Genomic DNA, 22,820 nt, shown 5'->3' on the forward strand with positions numbered 1-22,820 from the left:
TTTTGACTATAATTACTTTTGAACATTTAGTATGCTTGCATAAGTTTATGAAAAATATAAAAAATAGATTTCCGATTGTTTCAAGTAGTTTTTGAAAAAATGTAATTATTTAAGTTGGAAAATAGAAGTACGTTTACATTGGTAATAAAAAAAGTGGCTTTGGGTTTTATAAAATCTCTAAAAAAAAGATAAAGTACTTTTTATATTCCTTTAATTCATATTGTTTAAAAACCTAAACAAACGGCTCTTGAACTTTTCAAACAAGTTATTTAAAGAATGCATAGAAAAGTGATTTATGTTTTATTTTTTGAAAAAAAATTCATTTCACGTAAAGATACTGATACAAATGGGCTTGCTTTAAATAACCTAAAGAGTTAGTAGTGACTTGTTTGTAGATGTACAGTGTCAACCAAAGGAATTATCTATCAACGTAGAATAAAAAAACCATTTCTGACTTTTTTCGTGCGAAACACAACTGCAAAAAAAATACTGATTTTTATCTAATAAAGTTGGATAAAATGGCAATTTCAGCATATAAAATTAAACCTACTTTTTATTGTTCCAAGTTACCACCATAACAAATAGCAATTTCAGTGAGACAACCAACAATGAGTTTGATGTCATTAGCAAAGAGCAAAGCCTCTCCCTATTTTCTCTCATTTTTAAGTGTGTGATCAACCATGACCGAGTAACTGTGTAGCACTAACTAATGGGTACTGGTGTACTACCTAGTTCGCTCGAGTAATGATTTCAGTCAGTGTAAGAAAGGTCTTCTAAGCTTGTGTAATATTTCGTCGTATCTTGACAAAAAAGAATAGCATGCCAAGAAGGCATGCTTCAACGTTGTATAAGAAAAAAATAACTAACAAAAGGGAGGCAGAAAACTCAAGCTTTACTATTACTATAGCCACCTAATCATGTTACATTGAAGACATACTGAGCAAAAAATAACACGTATTTTGTATTCTAATAAAGAATTGCTATTATATTTGTTTTCCGCTCCTCGGTTAGTGAGGTTGGGAAGAGAACCTTAAACGTGACGTAAAGATATCCTTTCTTGGTGCTCATATGCAGTGGCATGCCCTCTCCATTGAACTTCCTCACTTGCTTTGGATTTGTGATTCCCTAATGATAAAAAAAAAGTGTCAGATTCTGATATGTGCCTTTTCTTACACATAAAGTTAAATTTTGCATCAATAACAATGTGACCTGCAACAAGGTTACTTCATGCTCACCTTCGTGCTTATGTCCACCAGATGCTCATCTAGGTGTTTAACAGTCTTCTCATAGCCGACAAGTGCTTGAACCTGAAGATATATTTTTTAAAAAATAAACTTTAAAATGCACATAGAATTTTAAGGACATCAACAATAGACGAATTAATGGTTTGCAAAATCACAAAACGTTTTAATTCCTCGAATAGAAGTATGCTATTGGTCTACTTTCCTACGGAACAAAAAATACCTAGTCTTCTGTTACATGCCTTGAACCTGTCCAATACATCTAGGAACAAAGTACAGATCATGCAATTGATATTTGATAACCATACAAAGTTGCGAATTATTCTAATGTTTACCAGTGTTATAGTGACAGTGGTGTGCAAGTCATTGCCTTCCCTTCTGAAGAGGCCATGGGGTGCTGTACGGATACGAAACTGCTCAAAATACCATATATATTGTAAGCAAACTGCACGTTACCATGCATACAAAACAGTTGTTAAAAAAACATGAAAAAACTAAGTTACTGACCCTTAGATCTCCAGACTCTCCATCAATTATGGGCTCACCATCCTCAAAAAATAGCACTTCTTGTAAAAGGACAAAAGCTGGTGACTCAACTACACCACTACTGATGCAAATTTAAACTTGAAAGGGGGATGTTTTTAGCAAGCTTCCTTCACTAACAATTAACACACCATTATGGAAAAATAGAGGGTGCAAAAATGGAGTGAAAGCTTTTGATTTTTCCTCCTCGAGTGCTCGTTGATTGGAGAGGATGCAAAATAATTTTCTGCTTCATGCTTAGGTAAAGTAAATAAATTTTTGTGATGAAATTGAAACAAAATACACTCCTAACCATATTTTTATTGCACCAAGCAAGTGTATACAATTTTAGGGGGTGTTTAGTTTGGCTTTTTTTTTCGGTTGATATTTTTTTATTAATAATAACAAAAATCGGACATGCCTTCATTTAGATTCATATTTCCAAATTTTATAAAGGAGATGATGAAAACAACACTTTGGTGTTTTCATTATTTCCTTCAAACACCACCTTAATTTGTGTTTTCAGCTTAATCTAGAACACCCTTTCAAATTGGAAATTGGCCGCCTTCATCATGTTATCTCTTCAAAATTTAGAATTTGTGATGTCCCTTAACTTCTCTATTTCTATTTCCATGAGCTCTGTCTATCTAGATCTCTCTATTTCAAGCACAGAAAAACCTTTTTTTTCTGGATAACCAGCCCCTGCTCGAACACTTTTTTAGACTTCTACTATAGCTCTGGAGTTCCTTGACGAATAGGACTAAAAAGTAGCAACAAAGGGCTCCACTAATTGATATATAGAACGAATGATGGCATCATTTAATCAGATTTGATGCATGTACTCAGATGTGTTAAATACTTAAAACAGTTACATTTTATCTTTTCATGTGCACCCATATTTTTTAACCGTGAAATCCATTTTTTCTTGTGCTAGCCTATATTGAACCATTGACCTGTTCTTGCTCTAATAGTCATCAGAAAGCTACAAAAATGTTTTTGATGGTCTTTTCCCCTCATTTTTAATGTTGATAAATAAATAAATGTACAAACTCCCACGCATTGTAATTCTTGCAGGATTTATCGGTTGAAACTGAAGTGAAATTGTGGAACGGAATTTATAAAATTCAGAGTACAATTCAAACATAAAATGGTGTATGATAATGATTTTGAATCAATTCAAACTCTAATAGAGTTAAGATCAGACTCATTAATTATATCTTAATTCCAATTTTATTATCCAATGGAGTCTTAGTAGTGTCTTCAGAATTTAGATGAACAAGACTCGACTTACCTTGTGATAGGAACCTAAACTAGCTGTGAAGACCGAAAATTGGAAAGAAGGTGATGAAGAAAGACACAGATGAAAAATTCTGTTAATTCAGTTATGTGTAGATACAAGGAGATAAAAAACTCAAGGTAGTGGCCCTTTAAAACTGATTAACTCAGTTAGCTAACAATTAGTCCTACTGTTCCTATTCTTCACAACTACTACTTTAACTCAAATTTCTAACTAACTGTTACTGTAACCAATTATGTTAACTAACTAACTAACCCACTTGCTATCCTAGTGTTTATTCCTTGTGTATACACATTCCAAACCTTATTTTGTGGCTTGAGACCTATGCCTCACACCTTATAGAGAAGAGCTTATATAAAAAGGGACGTAATGGTACTATTCATAATTGCCCATTGCTTAAAGTCTTTATATATAAACTTTGCCGAAAGATTACCTGCCCTTCTTGCATGCCTGACAGTGATGAAATAACCATCTCTTTCATATTTAACATTTGGACATTTGTCACAGACCTGATCAGGTAAGTTGAGAAATAGGAGTGAAATTTTCCAGATATGTTAACAAAAGGAATAAAATAAACCTGCACATACCCCCTCTCCGAATAAAAGAGAAGAACAATTGTCTGGTCTTGAAAATTAGCCAGAAGTTTCAGATACAATCATGGTCATCTAGGAAGAATTTGTATGTTTGTATTATAAAATATGCATCCAATGAAAAGACAAAAAACAAGAAAAAGATATATTCTTTTAACATTCTTAAAGATGTTTCACCTGCTCTGTGAACTGTTGAAATATCCCAGGTGCTGGCTTTATAACATTTTTCTCCCTCCAAACCTGTTAATTAAAATGTAAGAACCAAGGGTCATAAAAGAGAGATAGAGAAGCAATCACCTAATACCTGAGAAGTTTATACTGCTCACACACCAGAATGCTTAACAAATAGATAATAACTATGATATTTTACAACTTTGCCTTACTAGTGGTAAAGTACGTGCTTGGTGAATGTATTTAAATGTGAATGAGAATGTGAATTGGGATGCAGTGTAAAAAAATTTGTACTACTAATCAATCAGAAATGATCAGATACTGTATATATTATTTATTCATAATATCATTATCATCTTAGATATAGGCTTAGGGTCAATCCCATAAAGTTAGTTTATAAGGTGAGGATTGTCCAAGCTTTTATAAAGACTACATTGGTCATATCTCTACTAATTCAACCACTCGAAAGCTGATGTCCTAGCAGCTACTCTCTACCATACTTCACTAAGCCTTTCTACTCAATCCCTCCATAGATAACCTTTTCTGCAACATGGATAACCAACTTTGATAGGCCCTAATTAAGACATGCTAAGGGTAACTGTAATTAAGCTGATTTTCCAACACACCTCATGCACAGGATTATGTGCCTAGAGTGTAGTAATGCAGGGGACCAAACAATAGGTCTAAAATAGATATCGATACCATCTTAAAATTTTGGTTAAGGGTCTAACTCAACCCCACAAACCTAATTTTGTGGGATTGAGTTCAGCTCTAATCCAAATTATTATAAGAGTTAATAATTTTCGACTAACAATTCATGATTGGAGGAGAGTGTATAACTTTGCACTGAGCGTATTTTAATGAACAGATATACAAATCTAATGCATGGAAATGCAACAAGAGAGGGAGTATAGAAGGCATAGGAGGAACAATAGGTTGGCTCTAGGACGACCCTTGGGAGGGAGAGTTGCGAGGATCGGACCAATAAATCAAATCAAACGTATGTTATTGTTATATATGTATGTATGTGTTGGTCCTGAAACTGATTCCGCGTCACACTTTGTATGTTCAAACTCTCCATTCACCATCACACTTAGTATGTTCCTACAAAACAATTTACGGTTCCGTTTGGATGACTTTCTAAAATCAATTTTATTTGATCGATCCAATCTAATGCACTTTTTATCGACACATCTTACTTGCATTTCAAATTTTCCTATATATATATATATATATATATATAAATTCCGAACATTTTTTTTTTCAAAGCTGAACTAAATACAAAACAAGAGATTTCCATTTTTTAAAAAACCCCCCAACATATCTCTTTTATTTTTTCACCAAAAGTACTATGTGAAATCTTTCTCTTTTTCCCTCTTTCTCTGTCCCTATCTGTAGGTTAGGGTTTGAATCAACAGACAATCCTTTCTTTTGTATCTCTATGAATTGATATTATTACATTTTAAAATTTCTTCTTTGATATCTCCTAAGGAACCAAATTGGATCCCAAATTGACTATGCGGTTATGCACCCTTCAAATAGGAATCCATTTTCTGGCTCTGGTGCGTTTCTTCCTCTTCTTTCTCCCACAGCCAGCGCAAGTCTAGATCCTCTCCTTTTCTGTTGTTCTCTTTATACCCTTACGGAATGGTCTTTCCGGAACACGGGAGTGTGCCGTTGCGGGTTGATAGAAGAGAGAAGGGAAGTGTTAGAATTGGGAGATGGAAGGTGGAAATTTCATTAAGAATATTGTTGTATTTTCACATAATAATGAGGGTGTAGGATTCGACTTGAAGAGTGCAAGATTCAAGTCTCAAACAAGTAATGCATTTCCTGCACTTTCATCATTCTCATTACTTTTCAGAAAACCATTCTAAAATGCAATGAATTTTTTAAAAAAAGAATGAAAAATGCAATTAATTGGGTTGGCTTTTGGTTCAATTGAACTAAAATAAAAAAATAAAACGTAAAAAAAATTAAAAATGAGACGAAATATGAATTTTCTAAAATTAAATTAAAATATTTATATTTTAAATAAAAAAAACTAAAATTACATATTAAATAAAACAAGAAAATAGAAATACTTATTATTTGGGAACCTAAGGCAACCACCTCACTGACGACGACGTTGCCACAGGCCCACGGCTTATAATCAAAAAGAGATCATTTGGATTTTGTGAAGGTGACTTGTAACCTTTGTATAGACACTATAGACTTTTCAACGTTTTTAATAAATTTCATTATTAAGTTCATCAATAAAATCTCATTTGATAAAAAAATATTAAATAAGTAATTATATAACTTGTTTACTCAATTAGCCAAATATCCATTAATTTATGTGTGAACCGTGTAATTTTATTGTTTGGTCAGAACTAAGCCACGATCTAGTCAAACAATGAGGACAAGCTTTGGGTGCAAGTTTTATCTCGTATATATATATAAATTTTAATTGATTTCATTAAATTAAAATTAATCTAATCCAATAATTCAATCAAATCCACCAAATCTTAATTGAATTAGATTGAATCCGACGAATTCACGGATTGAATCCGATCCATTTATGCTCTTAGGATTAAGATTTCAAAGAAGAAAATTTTAAAATTGTGAATAAAATATGATTTTTTAAGAGTGATTTTTGAGTAAGAAAAAGTTTAAAATAATTTAATGTGACCTTAGTCATATTAGAGACCGAAAAAATTAAATCCTTTAATTAATAAAACGTGTACTTTATTCAATAATAAAATATTTTTTAAAGTAATAAAAAAGATATACTAATAATTTTTTTAATCTGGTGGTTAATTAAATTATTTCTCACTTTTTTCTTAAGATTCGAGTCATTGTACTTATTTTAATCCTACAAAATCAACTTTTAAAATAAAAGTTATCCATATTACAAAAATATTTTACAAAAAAAATATTTCTCATTAAAAATATTAATTTTTTTTGAATAATTTTGGAACTATTCATACTTACTGAAAAAAATTGGTAACAAATTCACACTTACTAAATGTTTGGAAATTGGAACTATTACAAAAAATCCTCAAAAGAATGTCCCCATAAAACAAACGAGTTTTTTTATCCAATATATAAAAAAAATATTTATCCAAATAATATAATCTAAAAAATATTTACGCTAATTATACAAATAATAAAACAAGTGAGAAATCGATTCCCCCGAATCGATTACTAAATTGCTTTTTTTTTTTTGTGTTTTTACATGATAATTTATAAATAGATTATTAGGAAACTAATTTCTAAAGCATTATTTTTTATACAGCTTATGAAGGAAAAATGATTTCATAATGTGTGTTTTTTATTTTCAAAATCATATTATCAAGTCGGTTCCCCACATACCGTGGGCTTTTTTGTTTTTTTTTTTCTTTTTAATTATCTATATTTATGTTTAAATTGTTTAAACTGAAAATAATTTTATTTTATATATGATATTAAAATCATAAAAAACTAATTTAATTTCTCTTACCATTTAATTAATATAATTAAACTATGCACTAAAAAAACACGAGATTAAAATAAAACATACATAAATTATACAAATTAAAAGTTATCTAAATACTTAAAGTATATATGTGATATTTAATAGGAAAAAAAAATGAATGTATTGTATTCAATTAATATAAAGTTACTTGTGTATTTAAATTGATTAATTTAGTATTATGTTTAATAATACAGTATTTGATGATTTATTGGGGGAGGATAATATTTTTATAGTCCATTCTCAAATTTAAAAAGTGTATTTTGATTTTAATTTTTTGAATTGAGACAACTAAAAAATAGTTAGTATTAAATAGACTTAAATACAAAGTTTTGGTTCTTTTATTTTATTTTGTAAGATCCACAATTTTGGCTCTTTTTTAAAATAAAATATTTGGTTGTCCTATTTTAAAAAATTTGTAATTTTGATATAATTTTCAATTTTTCCTATATTTTTTACATTTTAATTAATTAAATAATTTTTACTGTAGGTTAAATAAATATGTTAAACCTAAGATTAATTATATTAGTTTTATATAATTATGTATCAAAATAATGTAACATGACTATCAAAATCTTATCTTTTAAAGGTATGATCAATAATTTAATCTCAGATATATGCGATCGAAAAAATATATTTTTAGAGATATTTATGCCTTAAATAAATGTTAATATCTAAAAAATTAGTGATTGACTTTTCACTAAAAAAATGTCATATTTACATAAAAAATTAGTTCTACAAAAAAAATTAGGAGCATGATTCTATACTCTAGAAGCCTAGAACATTGAATGATTTTTCGATCTTGACGAAGAGAGAGTGAAACTGACATTAATTAATAAAAAAAATTGTATATACTTTATGCATTTAATTTATGTGCAATAATTTAATCAATATTCATAATTATATAAATTTGTACATTGTACAAATATTTAATATTTTAAAACAAAGACGTGACACTCGCATGTCCATTAAATTAATGAGAATATACATTTTGTTAAAATTTCAAATGTCCGTATAAACTGTCAAAAAAAAAAAGTCCGTATAAAAAAGATTTGAGCGTTTTTTTGTTGACAGAAGATTTGAGTGCAATTCGTAAAATTTATTACGGTAATTTGTGAAAAAGAATTAATCGAATGACGTCACGTGATTAGAAAATTTTCCTTTTCTTACGTACCATTAGAGCGTTATAATTCTAAAGCAATTAATGCACATTTGTTGTAACTGTTACTAAATAATTTTTTTATAATTTAAAATTTATAAAAGTATATTACTTATATTAATTTTATTTTTATAAAATAAAATATTAGTTTAGAATTTTTATTCTTATTAAGTTTATTTTATTTTATGTTTTGGTTTTTAATAGTCTCTTAGTTTTATTTTGAGATTTTTTTATTGTTACAGATTCTATACTTTTATATATATATATATATATATATATTCTCTTCTACCAAAAAATAATTTTTTTTTCTAAAATTTTTCTTTTTCTTTTCGTATAAAAAAATTATCTTTTTGAGGGTAAGAGTATTAGTATTGGTAAAAAATCTTTTGTCTACATACAATCCAAAATTACTTTGTTATTTAGTTTAAAATTTTACATTTTATTTATATTTATTTATTTTAATTTTCTAAGAGTAACAAACAGTATTGCATGAACGTGGGGGATGGAAGCCCCGTCACGAGGTTGTCAACGGTAGTGAGCCACGACTGTAGCATACACAGCCAACGTGGCAAGATCCAGCACCACAGATATGTCTCCATCACCGGGCCCCACCCCTGCGACTCGCTTTTGGAGTTCTATAAATTCCTTTACAATCCTTTAACCCCATTTTACACTTCAGCAAAAAAACTTTACAAGCACGAGGGGCTCGTTTTGCAACTTGTAAAGAACACCACAGCATCACTTACAAAACATGCACTTTCCCTTCTCCAACGCGTTCTGTGTTCTCTAGTTTGTTTTGTGCTGTTCCTGTTTTCTTATAATTTGTGCTTTTGTTTTTGTACATAAACAAAACCTCAGACATGGGAAGGGCTCCTTGTTGTGAGAAAGTGGGGTTGAAGAAAGGGAGGTGGACAGCAGAGGAGGATGAGACCTTGGCAAAATACATTCAGACCAACGGGGAAGGTTCTTGGAGGTCATTGCCTAAAAATGCAGGTACGTATTAATTGTTAATAATATTTATTTTTTTATCGATTGATACAATAAGTTTGAACTTCCAACAGCAAATTAATTTTGTTGCTACTATATGGGAGTATTTATTGTGGAAGAAGTAATTTGTGTTGTAGATCAATTGATATATTTTTTTTCTTTTTTCTGACTGGCATTTTTGGGGTTTGGAAGGATTATTAAGGTGCGGGAAGAGTTGCAGGCTGAGATGGATTAACTATTTGAGAGCTGACCTTAAAAGAGGGAACATTTCTGCTGAAGAGGAAAATACAATCGTTAAGTTGCACGCTTCTTTTGGTAACAGGTTAGTGCCAAAGGCATACTGAAAACTATACTCCAGTATTTCAAAGCTCCTCTATTTACTACTGGATCACATTCATAAATCTGTTTTTTTTTTTCTTCACAGAATTCATAAAATTAACTTTAAGTAACAAAATGAAAGGAGCATGTTCTGCAGTATTTCAGCAACTTTTAAAACAATAAAGGATTTATTTATTTATTTTCAGTACAATTTAAACTGCCATTACTTAACAGGTACGAAATTTGATGCCAAGTACTGCAGTTCAGTTTATTTACTTGTAAATATCCAAACACTTTGATAAAAATAAAAAAATAAAAACTCGGTTGCCAACAACCTTAGATTATGTCTTTACCGTAATTACAAATTACTACCATTTACCAAGTATAAAAATAGAAACATCTATCCAATATCCATAACTAGTTTAAAACAAGAGAAAATAGTGTATGGACATGATAAAAAAAAATCGTTTGCTTGTTAAAAAAAAAGAAGGAAAAGTATGTATATATAAAATGACATAAAACTTTTGATATATCAAAAACTTTCTTTGATTTTCTTTTCAAGTTGGAGAAAAAGCAAAATATAAGGGGCCTACTTTAATTATAGTATGAGATGAGATGAGTTGTAAAAAGAGACTGAAATTAATTGTTTCTTACTTGTCGTTCACTTACTTGTTAAGCTATCAATGTATATTAGTTAGGTGTGTGTAAAACAAACGTGGTTCAAATCACTTTACGTCATTGGTCTTAAATCGAAATTAAAGACAAATAATTGATTGAGGACAATCGACAATGTTTGATAAATGTTTATAGCATAAATTAAATGAGCATATAAAGAAATATATGCATAAAAATAATTTATATAAAAAAAATTTACTCTCACTTTCATTTGGCTTTTTTGAAAGTATATTTTTTAATTAAGAATTTGTCGATATTTATATTCTTTGAAAAGAGTCTTCTCATTTCTTTTTATTCGAATATATAACATTGTTGTCTCTCTTTTGTTTTTTTAGAGGAACATTGCTGTCTTATTAATAATGTTTTAAATCATGATTGGGTATATTGTCGTACGTTGAGCGTTTTTGAATCATGTCTTGGTTTTTGACTTTTGGCTCTCTCGAAAATTAGTGTGTGTTTTTTATATATATATATATATATATATATATATATATATATATATATAATATTATTAAGATATACCATTAATTGTTAATTATAATTATATTTCACAAGTATTTTAGTTAGTTCCACTACAAGAAAAATTAATATTAGTGATAAATCAATTTATATATAAAGTAAGGTTTCTTTTCTTTTCTTTCTTGCTTTTTTTCTCTTCTTCCTCTCGTTAATGATTGGTGCTTCATATTAGTGACAAGTAAATCACATTAATATATACCTTATCATTTTTTAATTATGCTCTTTTCTAAATAGTTACATCTTTTTTATTTTTTACCGAAGATATTATAAACATGATATGATATTGATCAGTCCGACGTAACATAAAAATAGAGATTAGTGACTGAGTGTATGCTTATAAGAGATTAATTAACATGGATAAACCACCCTCCTTTCATGTCTGATATCTAAAATAAGCAGAAATTACTTGTAAGGTATGTTTGGATTTCACGTAGGAGGTTCAAAGTATGTTTAAAGTCATATTTAATTATCTTTTAATTAAAAATATGTTTGATAGCAAAACTTTATCTGCAAACTTAACTTTAGAGAAATCAAACTTAAGATATTCTTACAAATTTGAATCTAAACATGCTTATAATATGTCGATGCATTTAGGTTGAATGCATAAGCAAATTAACAAGATGAACAATAATTCACATAAATAAAATGTTGAAATTATAAAGGTTTAGTTATTATTATTTTTTAAAAATTATTTAAAATTATTTAATTTGATCCTCAAATTCTTAAAAGATGCTCAATTTTTAAAAATGAATCAATTTTGTGTTCAAATTATTTTAAATGACTTTTTTCATCCTCACTGTTATTGTTATACCCTTTTATTTTCAGGTTAAAAACTTAATCCACGCATATATAATGTGGATATTGTTCACGTGCTTTTATATAATATCATATACTTATGATTGACTTAACAATAAAACAACTAAAATTTACATTTTAAGTTCATAAAAAAATACTTAATATTAATATTTATAAAGTAAAGAAGACTTCATACATTAATAAAAAAAATCAACATATATGAGCAAAAATGCCCGACATATTTAAAGTAAAAATTAATTTTAAAATTTGTTTTAGTTCTTACTACCAGGTTAAATTTGTATTTTTTATAAAGTATTTTTTTTAAAAAAAGTAACATTTTTAAATGTAAGTTTTAAAAGTAAAATTTAATATTTATTTATATAATTTATATTTTCTAATTACTTGGACAATAATTTTACAAAATACTTATACTTTAATAATATAATTTTTCGACTTTCAACTAATTTTTAATTATTAATTTTTAAAAATTAATTATTAGGTTTATGGTACTCCTTTTTTTATTCAAATAGATTAAGTTATATTGTATAATGTATATAATGGTAATTGTACTGATTTTGATTGGTTCGAGTAAACTGAAATTTCTCGTAGACATAAGATAGAATTTAGTGTGTATGGAAAAAATGAGGTTGAAAAGAAATAATTCATATTTTAGTAATTTAAAGATTCTTCAAAATGTGTTTGGTTTGTATTTTTATTTTCTGAAAACTATTTTCATTTTTAAAATATTAGAATTTTGAAAACATATTTGATTTGACTTGTTTTTTGTTTTTAAGAAATAAAAATACTGAAAATATATTTTTAAATTTGCTTAAAATTACATTTCTTGTCATTAAATTTTCATTTTATTTAAAATGAGGTTTGTGGTTTCAACTGAAAATATTGAAAATGAGATTTTATTGTTTCTAATTTTTGGTTCGTTTGAAAAAATGTTTTCACTGAAAATGAAAACATAAATCCAACCAAACACATTTTTATTACCATTTTCTATTTCCAATAAAAATAAAAACAGAAAATAAGTAAAACAAATACCCTTGTATGACTGAAAAATACTCCTAGCAATAAAATCATATGCATAAAATAATATTTTATCTTATTTAATATTAAATTATTAATTATGTGGCTTTTGTTGATTTTAGGTGGTCTTTGATAGCAAGTCATTTACCAGGAAGAACGGACAACGAGATAAAAAACTACTGGAATTCTCACCTCAGCAGAAAAATTTACAGTTTCCCAGGTGCAAGTGCAGGGATCATGGATACACCTAAAGTAGCGTCTATTCCTCCCAAGCTCAAAGGTGGTAGAACAAGCCGTTGGGCCATGAATAAGAACAAAACCTACACCCAAAATGTCAATGACGCAATTAACCAGAGACCCAAACAAACGTTTACTCAACCAAATAGTGATTTCACGGTCTTGGACGCTGACGTGGCAGATGTGAATGAGCCAAGAATAGAGGAGCTAGAGGCAGAGGTAAATAAATGTGACAGGAGCGTTGATGAAAGTAACGATGAAGACATCTTGGGACTGTGCCAAATGGAGGGCATTAGTGACATTTTGGAAAGTTGGCTTCCGGAAACAACATGTGTGGTTTGGGACTTGAGTGAAGAGATAGACAACAATGACATGGTAGTGAGGGTGAGTGATGCGTGTCGCGACAAAATGGCATCGAGTGGAGAGGGGTATTCATGCTCTTCTTCCATGGCATTGGATCAACACTGGGATTGGGAGAGTGTCATAGAGTTTAATAACGTTGTCGAGTCCGAAGCTTGTAATAATTGGGAGCAACAAGAAAAACCGCTCACTTGGCCGTGGGAGGACGATGCTTGGGAAAGCCAAAGCAAAAATTTGGGAGAGACAGATACTCAGATGCAAAACGACATGGTTGATTGGTTCCTCTCTTGATTCATGCCTAGTGTGTGTGTTCGCTCCTCGTCCTATTGCATATCCCTAAAGAGAAAATAATTAAATTTAAGGTAAAATTTGAATTAAAATAGAATGTAAACAATTATAAAACACACCTTAAAGTTTTTTAATTTTCCATCCATTTCTCTTTTTCTTCCCCTCATCCAAACATACCCTTAGAATTTGTATGCCATAGAGTTCAAAATATCTGGTAGATTCGAGGTGGACATTAGTCACTATTACATTGCTAGGTAGTTTGAAATATGGATTTTTGTTATGTACGAGGTAGAATTTGATTTTATATAACTCATTTATGGTACATAAATAAATATAAATTTTTGAACTTGAGACCTAAGATAAAAACGACAAACTTGATGTAATAATACTATTAGTTATTAATTTTTTATTTTTATTTTATAATTTTTTTAGCTGCATAATTATTTATTAATATTTTATAATCAAATAATTATAAAATCTAAAAAGAAACTTGATATCATTCTCAACAATAATTTTTTGAGCTGTAGAATGAATTTATTAATTTTTGTTAGTAAAAGAAATTCAAACTCACCGTCTATTTGTTATTCGTATTTTTTTAACTATCGGTCAATCTTATAATTTAAAGGTAGTTAAACACACCATTTGTGTTATATTTTTTTGGTTTATTGAGCTTATACATATTACCAGTTTTAAGAGAAGATAAACTTTATAAAAAAATCTTAATAAAATTTTGATTAACAATTATTTTTAAGAATAACATAAAGTAATCCTAACACAACTGTAAAAAATATTTATTCGTGGGTTCCTCTTCTATAAAATTGTGTGGTTTCTTGAGTTAATAATGGTGTCCGATACATTGCAATTTGTAAATGTACGTAGTCATGTAGAGTAGGTAGATCTGCCTAAGATATTATGACAACATAAATATATATATGTCCTGCGTCTCTGGTTAATGTATTCGGAAGAACGGGTGCCCTATTCCTTTAAAACAATGGTCCACACTATGGCAATCGTGAGATACTAATTAATGTTAATTAATGATCTTTGTTTGTCTAAATAATGGAGCTTTGTAGTTTTTTAAAAAAATGTATAATACTAGTGTAAAAATAAATGTGACTGAACTTGAAAGTTAATTGCATAATTGAATGCGACTTGTTTTAAAATGTATATTTTATTAAATAATTTGTTGTAAAAGTATAATTTCTCTTTAAAATATGTAATTGCAATCGATTGTTAAAAAAATAAAATTCCAAAGTTAAAAAAAATAACATGGTGATTTATAATAATTGGGAGGAAAATGTTCCTAAGAAAATGAACATGAAATGAGTTATTCTTTTCATACTAATAGTTATAGTTATACATTGTGTTATTGAACTTATAAAAATTACAGGGCTTTTTTTACCAAAAAACAAATAATAAAAAAATTACAAACTATCGAACAAAATTATAAACTAAATCTGGTCTTTCTTTAGTCTAATAATATAATTCGGTATCATATCCTATCATATTGTATTTTTTATTCTATGGGAAAAGTTAGGTCTTGATAAAAAAAATAAAAAAAGAAGGGAAAATCTAGGTTAGAATCAATGGGAAGAAGTCCAAAAACCAACTATCCAGTAACATTCTGAAACGAGCAGCAACATCACAACGTGATCTCCTCCCCAACAAAATTACTTCAAATGCAATCTTGATGCTGCTACTTTCTCGGATAACAAATCATTCAGTGCTGGTGTTTGTTTACGTGACAGCAAAGGAAATTTCATGAAAGCAATAACCTTCCACGCATCAGGTATGCCATCCCCAAAGGAAGCTGAAGTTTGGGCCATTAGCTGGATCCATCATCTCAACATACATAATGTCATATTTGAGCTTGACTGTATAAGTGTTGTGGATTCATTCAACAGCTGCTCTGAAGGAATTACAGAATTCAATCTTATTTTGAATAGATGCAGAGTGGAGTTTCAATTTATTTCTAACTCTAGGCTGAATTTTGTGAAAAGGTAAGTCAATTTTATAACTCATAATTTTGCTAGGGCTTCAAAATTTTACGCTAACTCTCATAGTTTTAATTATATCTCATCATGTATTGTTTTTTAACTCTAAAATGAAATAATATAACTATCTTTCCTTTTAAAAAAACTAGGTTAGCATCAAATTAAGCCACGAATGGCATAAGATAAACTCTTTTTTCTCCCTCTCTATATAATATACTATATTAAATATTATAATAATTATTGTATATATATATATATATATAGAAATTGATATGTTAGTATGCATTACACGTACTATATAATATATTGATTTATATAATACATATTATTTTTTAATCAGCATATTATACTGTATATATGTATAATAATTTTGACACGTGATTTAAATTATATTATTAATTAAAATATTAAAAATATTTAAATATTTTAAAGAAAATGTTTAAATAATAATTATAATTTATAAAAAATACAATCTATATATCATTTTAAGAAAATTAATTTCATAAATAAGATATAAATTTTATATTTTAATTATAGAATTATAATATTTATAGTTTTCGGAATTGGTAATATTGTGAGTAATTTTTCTATTTGAGCATAATTTATATTATATGTTATTCTCATCTAATTTAGTATTTGGTGTACATCATAAGATTTAATTTTATCATATTTTTATCTTGTCTTATTTTAATGTTAGTATGCTATCATATTCTATTATATTTTGACCACTAAATATGTCTTAATTTTTTTTAATGATTAAAAGATTTCTTTTTAAAAAAAAAGGGATAAACATGTAATTAAACTTGTAGTTTTTAAATAATCACTCATTTATTGTCTTGGAAGATATGTAAAATAATTTCCTTGTGCGCATGTATCATTTGTGTGTCGTTAACAAGGACAAACACACATTTATTGACTTGGAGGACCCGTGGAAAAGTTTCTGAGCTTGTAGGTTGTAGCATTTGCTTGGGCTGTGTGTGTTGTCTTCCTTTCGCTTTGGGTTGCAAATAGTAATCATTCAGAGCCTGTCCCCAGTCCAAGGCACAAATGGAAACTAAACTATTTAAACTATACCTTGAATATTCCTTAATTCAAAAGATTTTATTTCCTCTGTGTGCTTACATTTTTGCCACGTAAATAGATTATAAAAATAATTATGAAATCTTCAATTGCGATCATAAATAAAAAATCATTCAAATAAGTTGACATGGTTATCAATACTGCTAACTAAACGGTTGCCTTGAGAATGTTAATTTGTAGAGCAGACTGAATTTCAGAGTATTCTTTTAACCGAGAGTTAAAATTAATCTTGACAAGTAAAAACATTTAAATTTAATAGTTTATTATGATACGTTTGAATTGAGGAACAACCTTTCTTTCTTCTGACATATAGGGGATATTTTAATTAGTTTTGAAAAGTTTATTTAATAAGTAAGTTTTTTTAGTAATTTTTTATTAACTTAATACTTTTTTTACGTTACAAGAATCTTTTATAATTTTTTTTCTCAATCTTTCAGTTTTTTAAAATAATTCTGTTAATAAAAAATTATTTCTATCAATAATTAAGCTCAAATAATATTTAAATAATTAACTTTAACTTTAACCTATTAATTATTTATGTTTAATCACTTAATTTTCATAAAAGATTTTTTTAATAACTAATAAATTTTAATTAATTTATAATTACATTAATAATTATACCAGTTACAATAAAAAAAAAATGGTTGTGCAGCAAAAGTGCAAAAAGTTTTACATATTTATGAAACTAGGAGTATCAAAATTTTATTTTAGCAAAAAATAAATGCGTTGTCCCTGCATTATATCGTATGTATTAGTGTATATACGTGCATACATTTGTACGAGTACAACAGGCACTTTACACGTTGCTCAGATACTCTGACTATTGACACTGTGTTCCTCTCATCAATTGCCACGTCAAGAACGAGACGTCACAGGTAAAAGAATCTAGGTATGACGTGGTAGCACCGCGAGAAATGCATTGGCCAACGATGACTTTAACGACAAGCGATGCAATAAAATGACGCCACGTGACCGAAACGGAGGAACGAAAACTCTACACCGAAACAGGTTTCCTATAAAATCCCGCACGTGCCGTTGCAGATGAGCTGAAATCGAGAAGAAGAAGAAGAAGAAGATGGAGAAGTATCAGATCTGGAGCAGGAGAATAGCGTTGGCAGCGTTTGCGTTTGCTCTGCTGTTCCAATCGGCCTCAGCAGACGACGTCGTTGTGCTCTCTGAAGATAACTTCGAGAAGGAAGTTGGTCAGGACAGAGGAGCTCTCGTTGAGTTCTATGCTCCTTGGTAACTTACCAATCTTCTCGATCTCTTCCTCTCTGTTTCTATCAACTATTCTTTATTCCATCGTTACTTTGATTTCTTGAAATCGTTATTAGGTAGGGTTTATTATTAACCGATTCTGATGTTTTCCTTTTTAGCCTCGTTCTGATCGGATTGCATGTGTTCTTTGCGTTTAACGGTTCAACTTGTCGTTTTACCTTCTGTTGATTTGTACTTAAATGACTTCTTGTTGTAGACGATACAATACGATACCGGTTTGACTTTCGGTGCAATTTTGTTCCTCTAGATTTTGTTTACTAGGGTAGTTTGTCCCTCTCATCATGAACTTATTTTTTAAATTAATAAATTAAATTAAAACTATTATTGTTCTTTATTTAACTTCTAATTTATTACGGGTTGACTATAGTCTTTGATTCCTTCAATCAAATAATTAGAAGATAATATCCCTCTAATTAAAGTACAGGGACTAAAAGGTGCAATTAAGATTACTATAATTTGAGAATTAAACGGTCATCCTTTATATCATTGACATTGAGAGACGAAAAGAAACACTCAAGACATAACAATAGAAACTTTTAGATTCCACTTGGCGCATCTAGTTGGAATTGTAGTTTAAAATTGTAAATTCAAATCCAATCTCGTCATAATTGAATCTGGTTCAGAGTCATAATTCTCATGTTTGGGTTATGCAAAAATTAGAGCATAGAATTATAGTTGAATCCATTTTTTGAGTACGGGTAGTCATTGGTGGGGTTATGTCGGCTTTGAGTGGCGAAAAAGAAGATCCTTAGGTGGTAGGAACGATGGTGGTGGTGGTACCATGATAGTGGCGGTGACAATGAGGGGAGGATGGCAGTAGAGATGCAGGGATGGCAGCAGGAGCAACAAAAACAAGGAAAGCTATTGCTGCAACTTCGAGAGTGAAGTTATGAATTGTGATTCAAAGGGTAAGGATTAGAAGTTGGGAAGGGTTAATTTTAGTTGTGTTATAATTCCATGGAATTGGTCTTTTAACTGTGATTCTGTTTCTAAAATGACTTCCAGACATCTTAACTAAAATTCTAACTCCAGGTCTCAGTTCCATGCCCAACCCAATGTGCTTCCAGAAAAAAGAAAAGGGGTAAAACGGGAAAACAGCTAATTACTACTTCTTCAAACAAGTTAAAGATCACTCCCAAACATCTTATCCATCAAAAAACTTCACGAGTAGAAACCCTGTCCAAAACTCCGAAACAAAAGTCTCGATCAATCATTCTGTGTTTCAAAACTTCATGAGCTTAACCAATTCATTGTACTAATTACTTAGTAATTTCCTTATGTTATTATGTTCACTAATATGTCATTATGTTTACGATCACTTCCTTTTTTGTTGTAATAGGTGTGGACACTGCAAAAAGCTTGCTCCAGAATATGAAAAGCTTGGTAGCAGCTTCAAGAAAGCCAAATCTGTTTTAATTGGCAAGGTCAGCACCCTGGTGTTTCTTTCAGAACCTCTAATATTATTTTACCATTTTTCTGTTTACTTAATAATTTGTTGTGGTATTTTTTGAGCTTCAGGCATTTTATGTATTTATGATTGTTTGTGTACTTCATTTTATTGGTAATCCCTCTCTTAGTGTGGTGTGGAGCATGTTCATGTTATATACCTGCCTTCATGATGAAGAAGTTTAAGCTATATAATCACTCAGACTATCTTTTCTCCGTTATTGAACTCTTAGTCCAACCCACCCCCACCTCCTCATAAAAAGTGATATACACTTTGTCAACGTACTCAGATTTCTTGTGTTTGTACGTTTTTGTTGTTTCTTTTTGGCATTTCTCAATGACGATTCAATAACTTCATTACCTGTTAAATTGACAAAGCTTACTTTTTAATGTAATGTAGGTTGACTGTGATGAGCATAAGAGTTTGTGCAGCAAGTATGGAGTCTCTGGGTACCCAACAATTCAGTGGTTTCCAAAAGGATCTCTTGAAGCCAAAAAGTGAGGAAATCTTCTCTATTGGAATATAACATGGAGACGATTTTATATCTCAATTCATAGTTATTTACCTGTCATTTCACATCTATCATTCCTTTTGCATTCAATATTTGATTTTGGAAAATTCCCATAGGTATGAAGGGCCACGCACTGCTGAATCACTTGTTGAGTTTGTAAATACGGAAGGAGGTACTCTCGAGCTTTTGAAACCTAGTGTTTTAATTTTTATGAAGGCAAAGGCATTGTGATATTAACATGTTTGTGTAACTTCTAAGGGAATGTAGTATCTTGAATTGAACATCAGAAATTAGCCATATTGCACCATCTTTTGAAAAAATGAAAAATATTTTATGTAGGAAAGAATTTACCAAGCCACTAATTTTTTTGGTTTCATTCATATCTTATAAGGAGGGCGAGCCCTGGTGCAGCGGTAAAGTTGTGCCTTGGTGACTTGTTGGTCATGGGTTCGAATCCGGAAACAGCCTCTTTGCATATGCAAGGGTAAGGCTGCGTACAACATCCCTCCCCCATACCTTCGCATAGCGAAGAGCCTCTGGGCAATGGGGTACGAAGTTTTTTATTCATATCTTATAAGAACATCACTATCTACACACTTTCCTTATATTTTTTAGCTGTTATGGCTATGTTGAGGATAGACATCAACACAATTTGGTTTTCCCTTTGTCTTCTACTATGTGCTTTTGGCTTGCAATTTTAATGGGATTTCCTAACGAAGAGATTTGCTTGCAGGAACGAATGTAAAGATTGCTACAGTACCTTCCAATGTAGTGGTGCTAACACCTGAAAATTTTAATGAGGTTGTCTTGGATGAAGCCAAAGATGTCTTGGTTGAGTTTTATGCACCATGGTACTGACCAATAATTTTTGTATTGTTTCTATTTTTATCTTTATTTTGTTTTGGACTAAAATTTGGTAAAACTTAGTTTACATTGCACACTGTATTGTGAAAACACTCATACCGCTAGATCTAATAAATTTTGGGATTCTGCTAGGTGTGGACATTGCAAAAGTCTTGCTCCTGTAAGTATATCTTTGAGGTTCCTTGTTATCAATTTAAGGTTGGGACCTTTAATTTTCATAAAACCAATATTGTGGAACCTGACTATGCTCTTTTTTCCCTCCAGACTTACGAGAAAGTTGCCACAGCATTTAAATTGGAGGAAGATGTAGTAATTGCAAATCTGGATGCTGATAAATATAGGGATCTGGCTGAAAAGTGAGTTTTATTTACCTGATCTATTTTGTGTAGTTGTTTTTGTTCTGAGTCTTCTGACAGAATCAAACTTCAGAGGTGAAGGCCAGTAGAAGTAAAATTGTTTTTAAAGGTCCTAGATTGATGTGCACGTTGTGTAGTGCTTATTCATAGTTGTCTTCCTTTCAAGTCATAATGTGATGGAATATACGAATCGTTACAACATGATAAATAATTGAAGTTTGCTGGAATAATATTTATGAAGGTACGACGTGAGTGGATTTCCTACCTTGAAGTTCTTCCCAAAGGGCAACAAAGCTGGTGAAGACTACGGAGGTGGAAGAGACTTGGATGACTTTGTGGCTTTTATCAATGAGAAATCTGGAGCAAGTCGAGATGGAAAAGGACAACTTACTTCCCAAGTTAGTGAAATCTAGAGTTTTGTTTTATTTTATTTTTTGGTCGGGGATAAAAGTTAAAATTGTTGCAATTGGTATCTTATTCATACATTTGATATTTCTGTATAGGCCGGTATAGTAGAAAGCTTGGATGTCTTGGTAAAGGAGTTTGTAGCTGCCAGCGATGAAGAGAAGAAATCCGTGTTTACCCGATTGGAAGAGGAAGTTGTGAAGCTTAAGGGTTCCGCCTCAAGGTAACTTGAATATCATCTTTCTACAACATTGAGAATAGCTTAATTTGCATCATTATATTTCATATATTCTGCAATATTTGCCCATAATAAGAAACCAAATGCAATAATCCAATAATATCGTTAGGTACGGGAAGATTTACTTGAAAGCTGCCAAGAATTACAGGGAAAAAGGTTCTGATTATGCTAAGAACGAAATTCAGCGCCTACAGCGCATTCTTGACAAGGTAATATTCTCTTTTCAGTCCCAAACGTTGAAACCTTACTTATTCGTGAAATAATAATTTATCGTGATTCGTTGTTCAAATTCCAAGACTCGAGAAATACTTTGTTTTCTTGCAATAATTAAAGTTGGTCGTAAAGTGAGATTAAAAATTGAATGTATAATCGCGCTACTCACTTGCCTATGTTGATTGATTGATGCAGTCCATTAGCCCTGCGAAGGCCGACGAGTTAACTCTAAAGAAAAATATCTTGTCGACATATGCTGCTTGACTTATTGGTGCATTGTTAACCAACTCTCATGGAAGCTCGTGATCCACCGCAGCTGCCGATGATTGTTTGACTTTGATATCGAAATTGCTGGGAGATATTCAACGTGGATACTTACTTGTAGTGCTTAGTTTGAGTCTCTATTAATGACCCTATCTTGCATGGCGCTTTTGGGGTTAAAGATTACGATTCTTCTCCCCATTGTAGTCTTACCTGAGCAGTTTAAAATTTTGGGAGACGATAACTTTTGTCTTTATACCATGTGTTTCCTTCGCTATTTGATGGTGTACGATTTGCTTATAAATAAGAAATGAACGCAACAATCAACCATCTCGAATGAAACCAATGAAAATCATAATTAAGTAAAATTCCTAAGGCATAGGACTGTACGCATTGCGTGCTCTCTCATGTGCAGTTTGAGACTGACAGCAAATTGCTAGAAGATAGCATCAATAGCTCCATTAGCGATTATTCTGATCTTGGTGC

General features: G+C 30.2%; 3 protein-coding genes across 3 annotated transcripts; 2 read left to right on the forward strand and 1 right to left on the reverse strand.

Moving 5' to 3' along the window:
• Positions 1–918: 918 nt before the first annotated feature.
• LOC114370125 (dnaJ protein ERDJ3B-like) lies at positions 919–5,026 on the reverse strand. Its single transcript, XM_028327410.1, has 7 exons — positions 5,021–5,026; positions 3,828–3,890; positions 3,494–3,569; positions 1,749–1,837; positions 1,577–1,654; positions 1,236–1,307; positions 919–1,125 (listed from the first exon to the last, which is right to left on the reverse strand). Exons 1-7 carry the CDS (start codon positions 5,024–5,026, stop codon positions 967–969), a joined length of 543 nt encoding a protein of 180 aa, XP_028183211.1. The 3' UTR covers positions 919–966.
• Positions 5,027–9,143: 4,117 nt separating this feature from the next.
• On the forward strand, positions 9,144–14,030 carry LOC114370610 (transcription factor MYB14-like). Its single transcript, XM_028328005.1, has 3 exons — positions 9,144–9,466; positions 9,653–9,782; positions 12,925–14,030. Exons 1-3 carry the CDS (start codon positions 9,334–9,336, stop codon positions 13,688–13,690), a joined length of 1,029 nt encoding a protein of 342 aa, XP_028183806.1. The 5' UTR covers positions 9,144–9,333; the 3' UTR covers positions 13,691–14,030.
• A 3,730-nt stretch (positions 14,031–17,760) lies between these two features.
• Positions 17,761–22,664, forward strand: LOC114370353 (probable protein disulfide-isomerase A6). Its single transcript, XM_028327669.1, has 11 exons — positions 17,761–18,003; positions 19,379–19,463; positions 19,886–19,983; positions 20,114–20,169; positions 20,731–20,848; positions 20,994–21,021; positions 21,126–21,217; positions 21,459–21,615; positions 21,721–21,845; positions 21,970–22,069; positions 22,269–22,664. Exons 1-11 carry the CDS (start codon positions 17,837–17,839, stop codon positions 22,335–22,337), a joined length of 1,095 nt encoding a protein of 364 aa, XP_028183470.1. The 5' UTR covers positions 17,761–17,836; the 3' UTR covers positions 22,338–22,664.
• The last annotated feature ends 156 nt before the right edge of the window (positions 22,665–22,820 follow it).

Source organism: Glycine soja, chromosome 10, assembly GCF_004193775.1.
Source record: "Glycine soja cultivar W05 chromosome 10, ASM419377v2, whole genome shotgun sequence".
Lineage (NCBI taxonomy): Eukaryota > Viridiplantae > Streptophyta > Magnoliopsida > Fabales > Fabaceae > Glycine > Glycine soja.

Bases quoted from the DNA above. Each gene is read 5' to 3' on its own strand.
- LOC114370353 (XM_028327669.1), top strand. From the start codon at position 17,837: ATGGAGAAGTATCAGATCTGGAGCAGGAGAATAGCGTTGGCAGCGTTT. The intron at 19,984-20,113 runs GTGAGGAAATCT...AAATTCCCATAG, and splicing joins GGATCTCTTGAAGCCAAAAA to GTATGAAGGGCCACGCACTG. The intron at 21,846-21,969 runs GTAACTTGAATA...TAATATCGTTAG, and splicing joins CTTAAGGGTTCCGCCTCAAG to GTACGGGAAGATTTACTTGA.
- LOC114370610 (XM_028328005.1), top strand. From the start codon at position 9,334: ATGGGAAGGGCTCCTTGTTGTGAGAAAGTGGGGTTGAAGAAAGGGAGG. The intron at 9,467-9,652 runs GTACGTATTAAT...GGGGTTTGGAAG, and splicing joins GTCATTGCCTAAAAATGCAG to GATTATTAAGGTGCGGGAAG. The intron at 9,783-12,924 runs GTTAGTGCCAAA...TGTTGATTTTAG, and splicing joins CACGCTTCTTTTGGTAACAG to GTGGTCTTTGATAGCAAGTC.
- LOC114370125 (XM_028327410.1), bottom strand. The intron at 1,655-1,748 runs GTCAGTAACTTA...TATTTTGAGCAG, and splicing joins GAGAGTCTGGAGATCTAAGG to TTTCGTATCCGTACAGCACC. The intron at 1,308-1,576 runs GTAAACATTAGA...ATATATCTTCAG, and splicing joins CCACTGTCACTATAACACTG to GTTCAAGCACTTGTCGGCTA.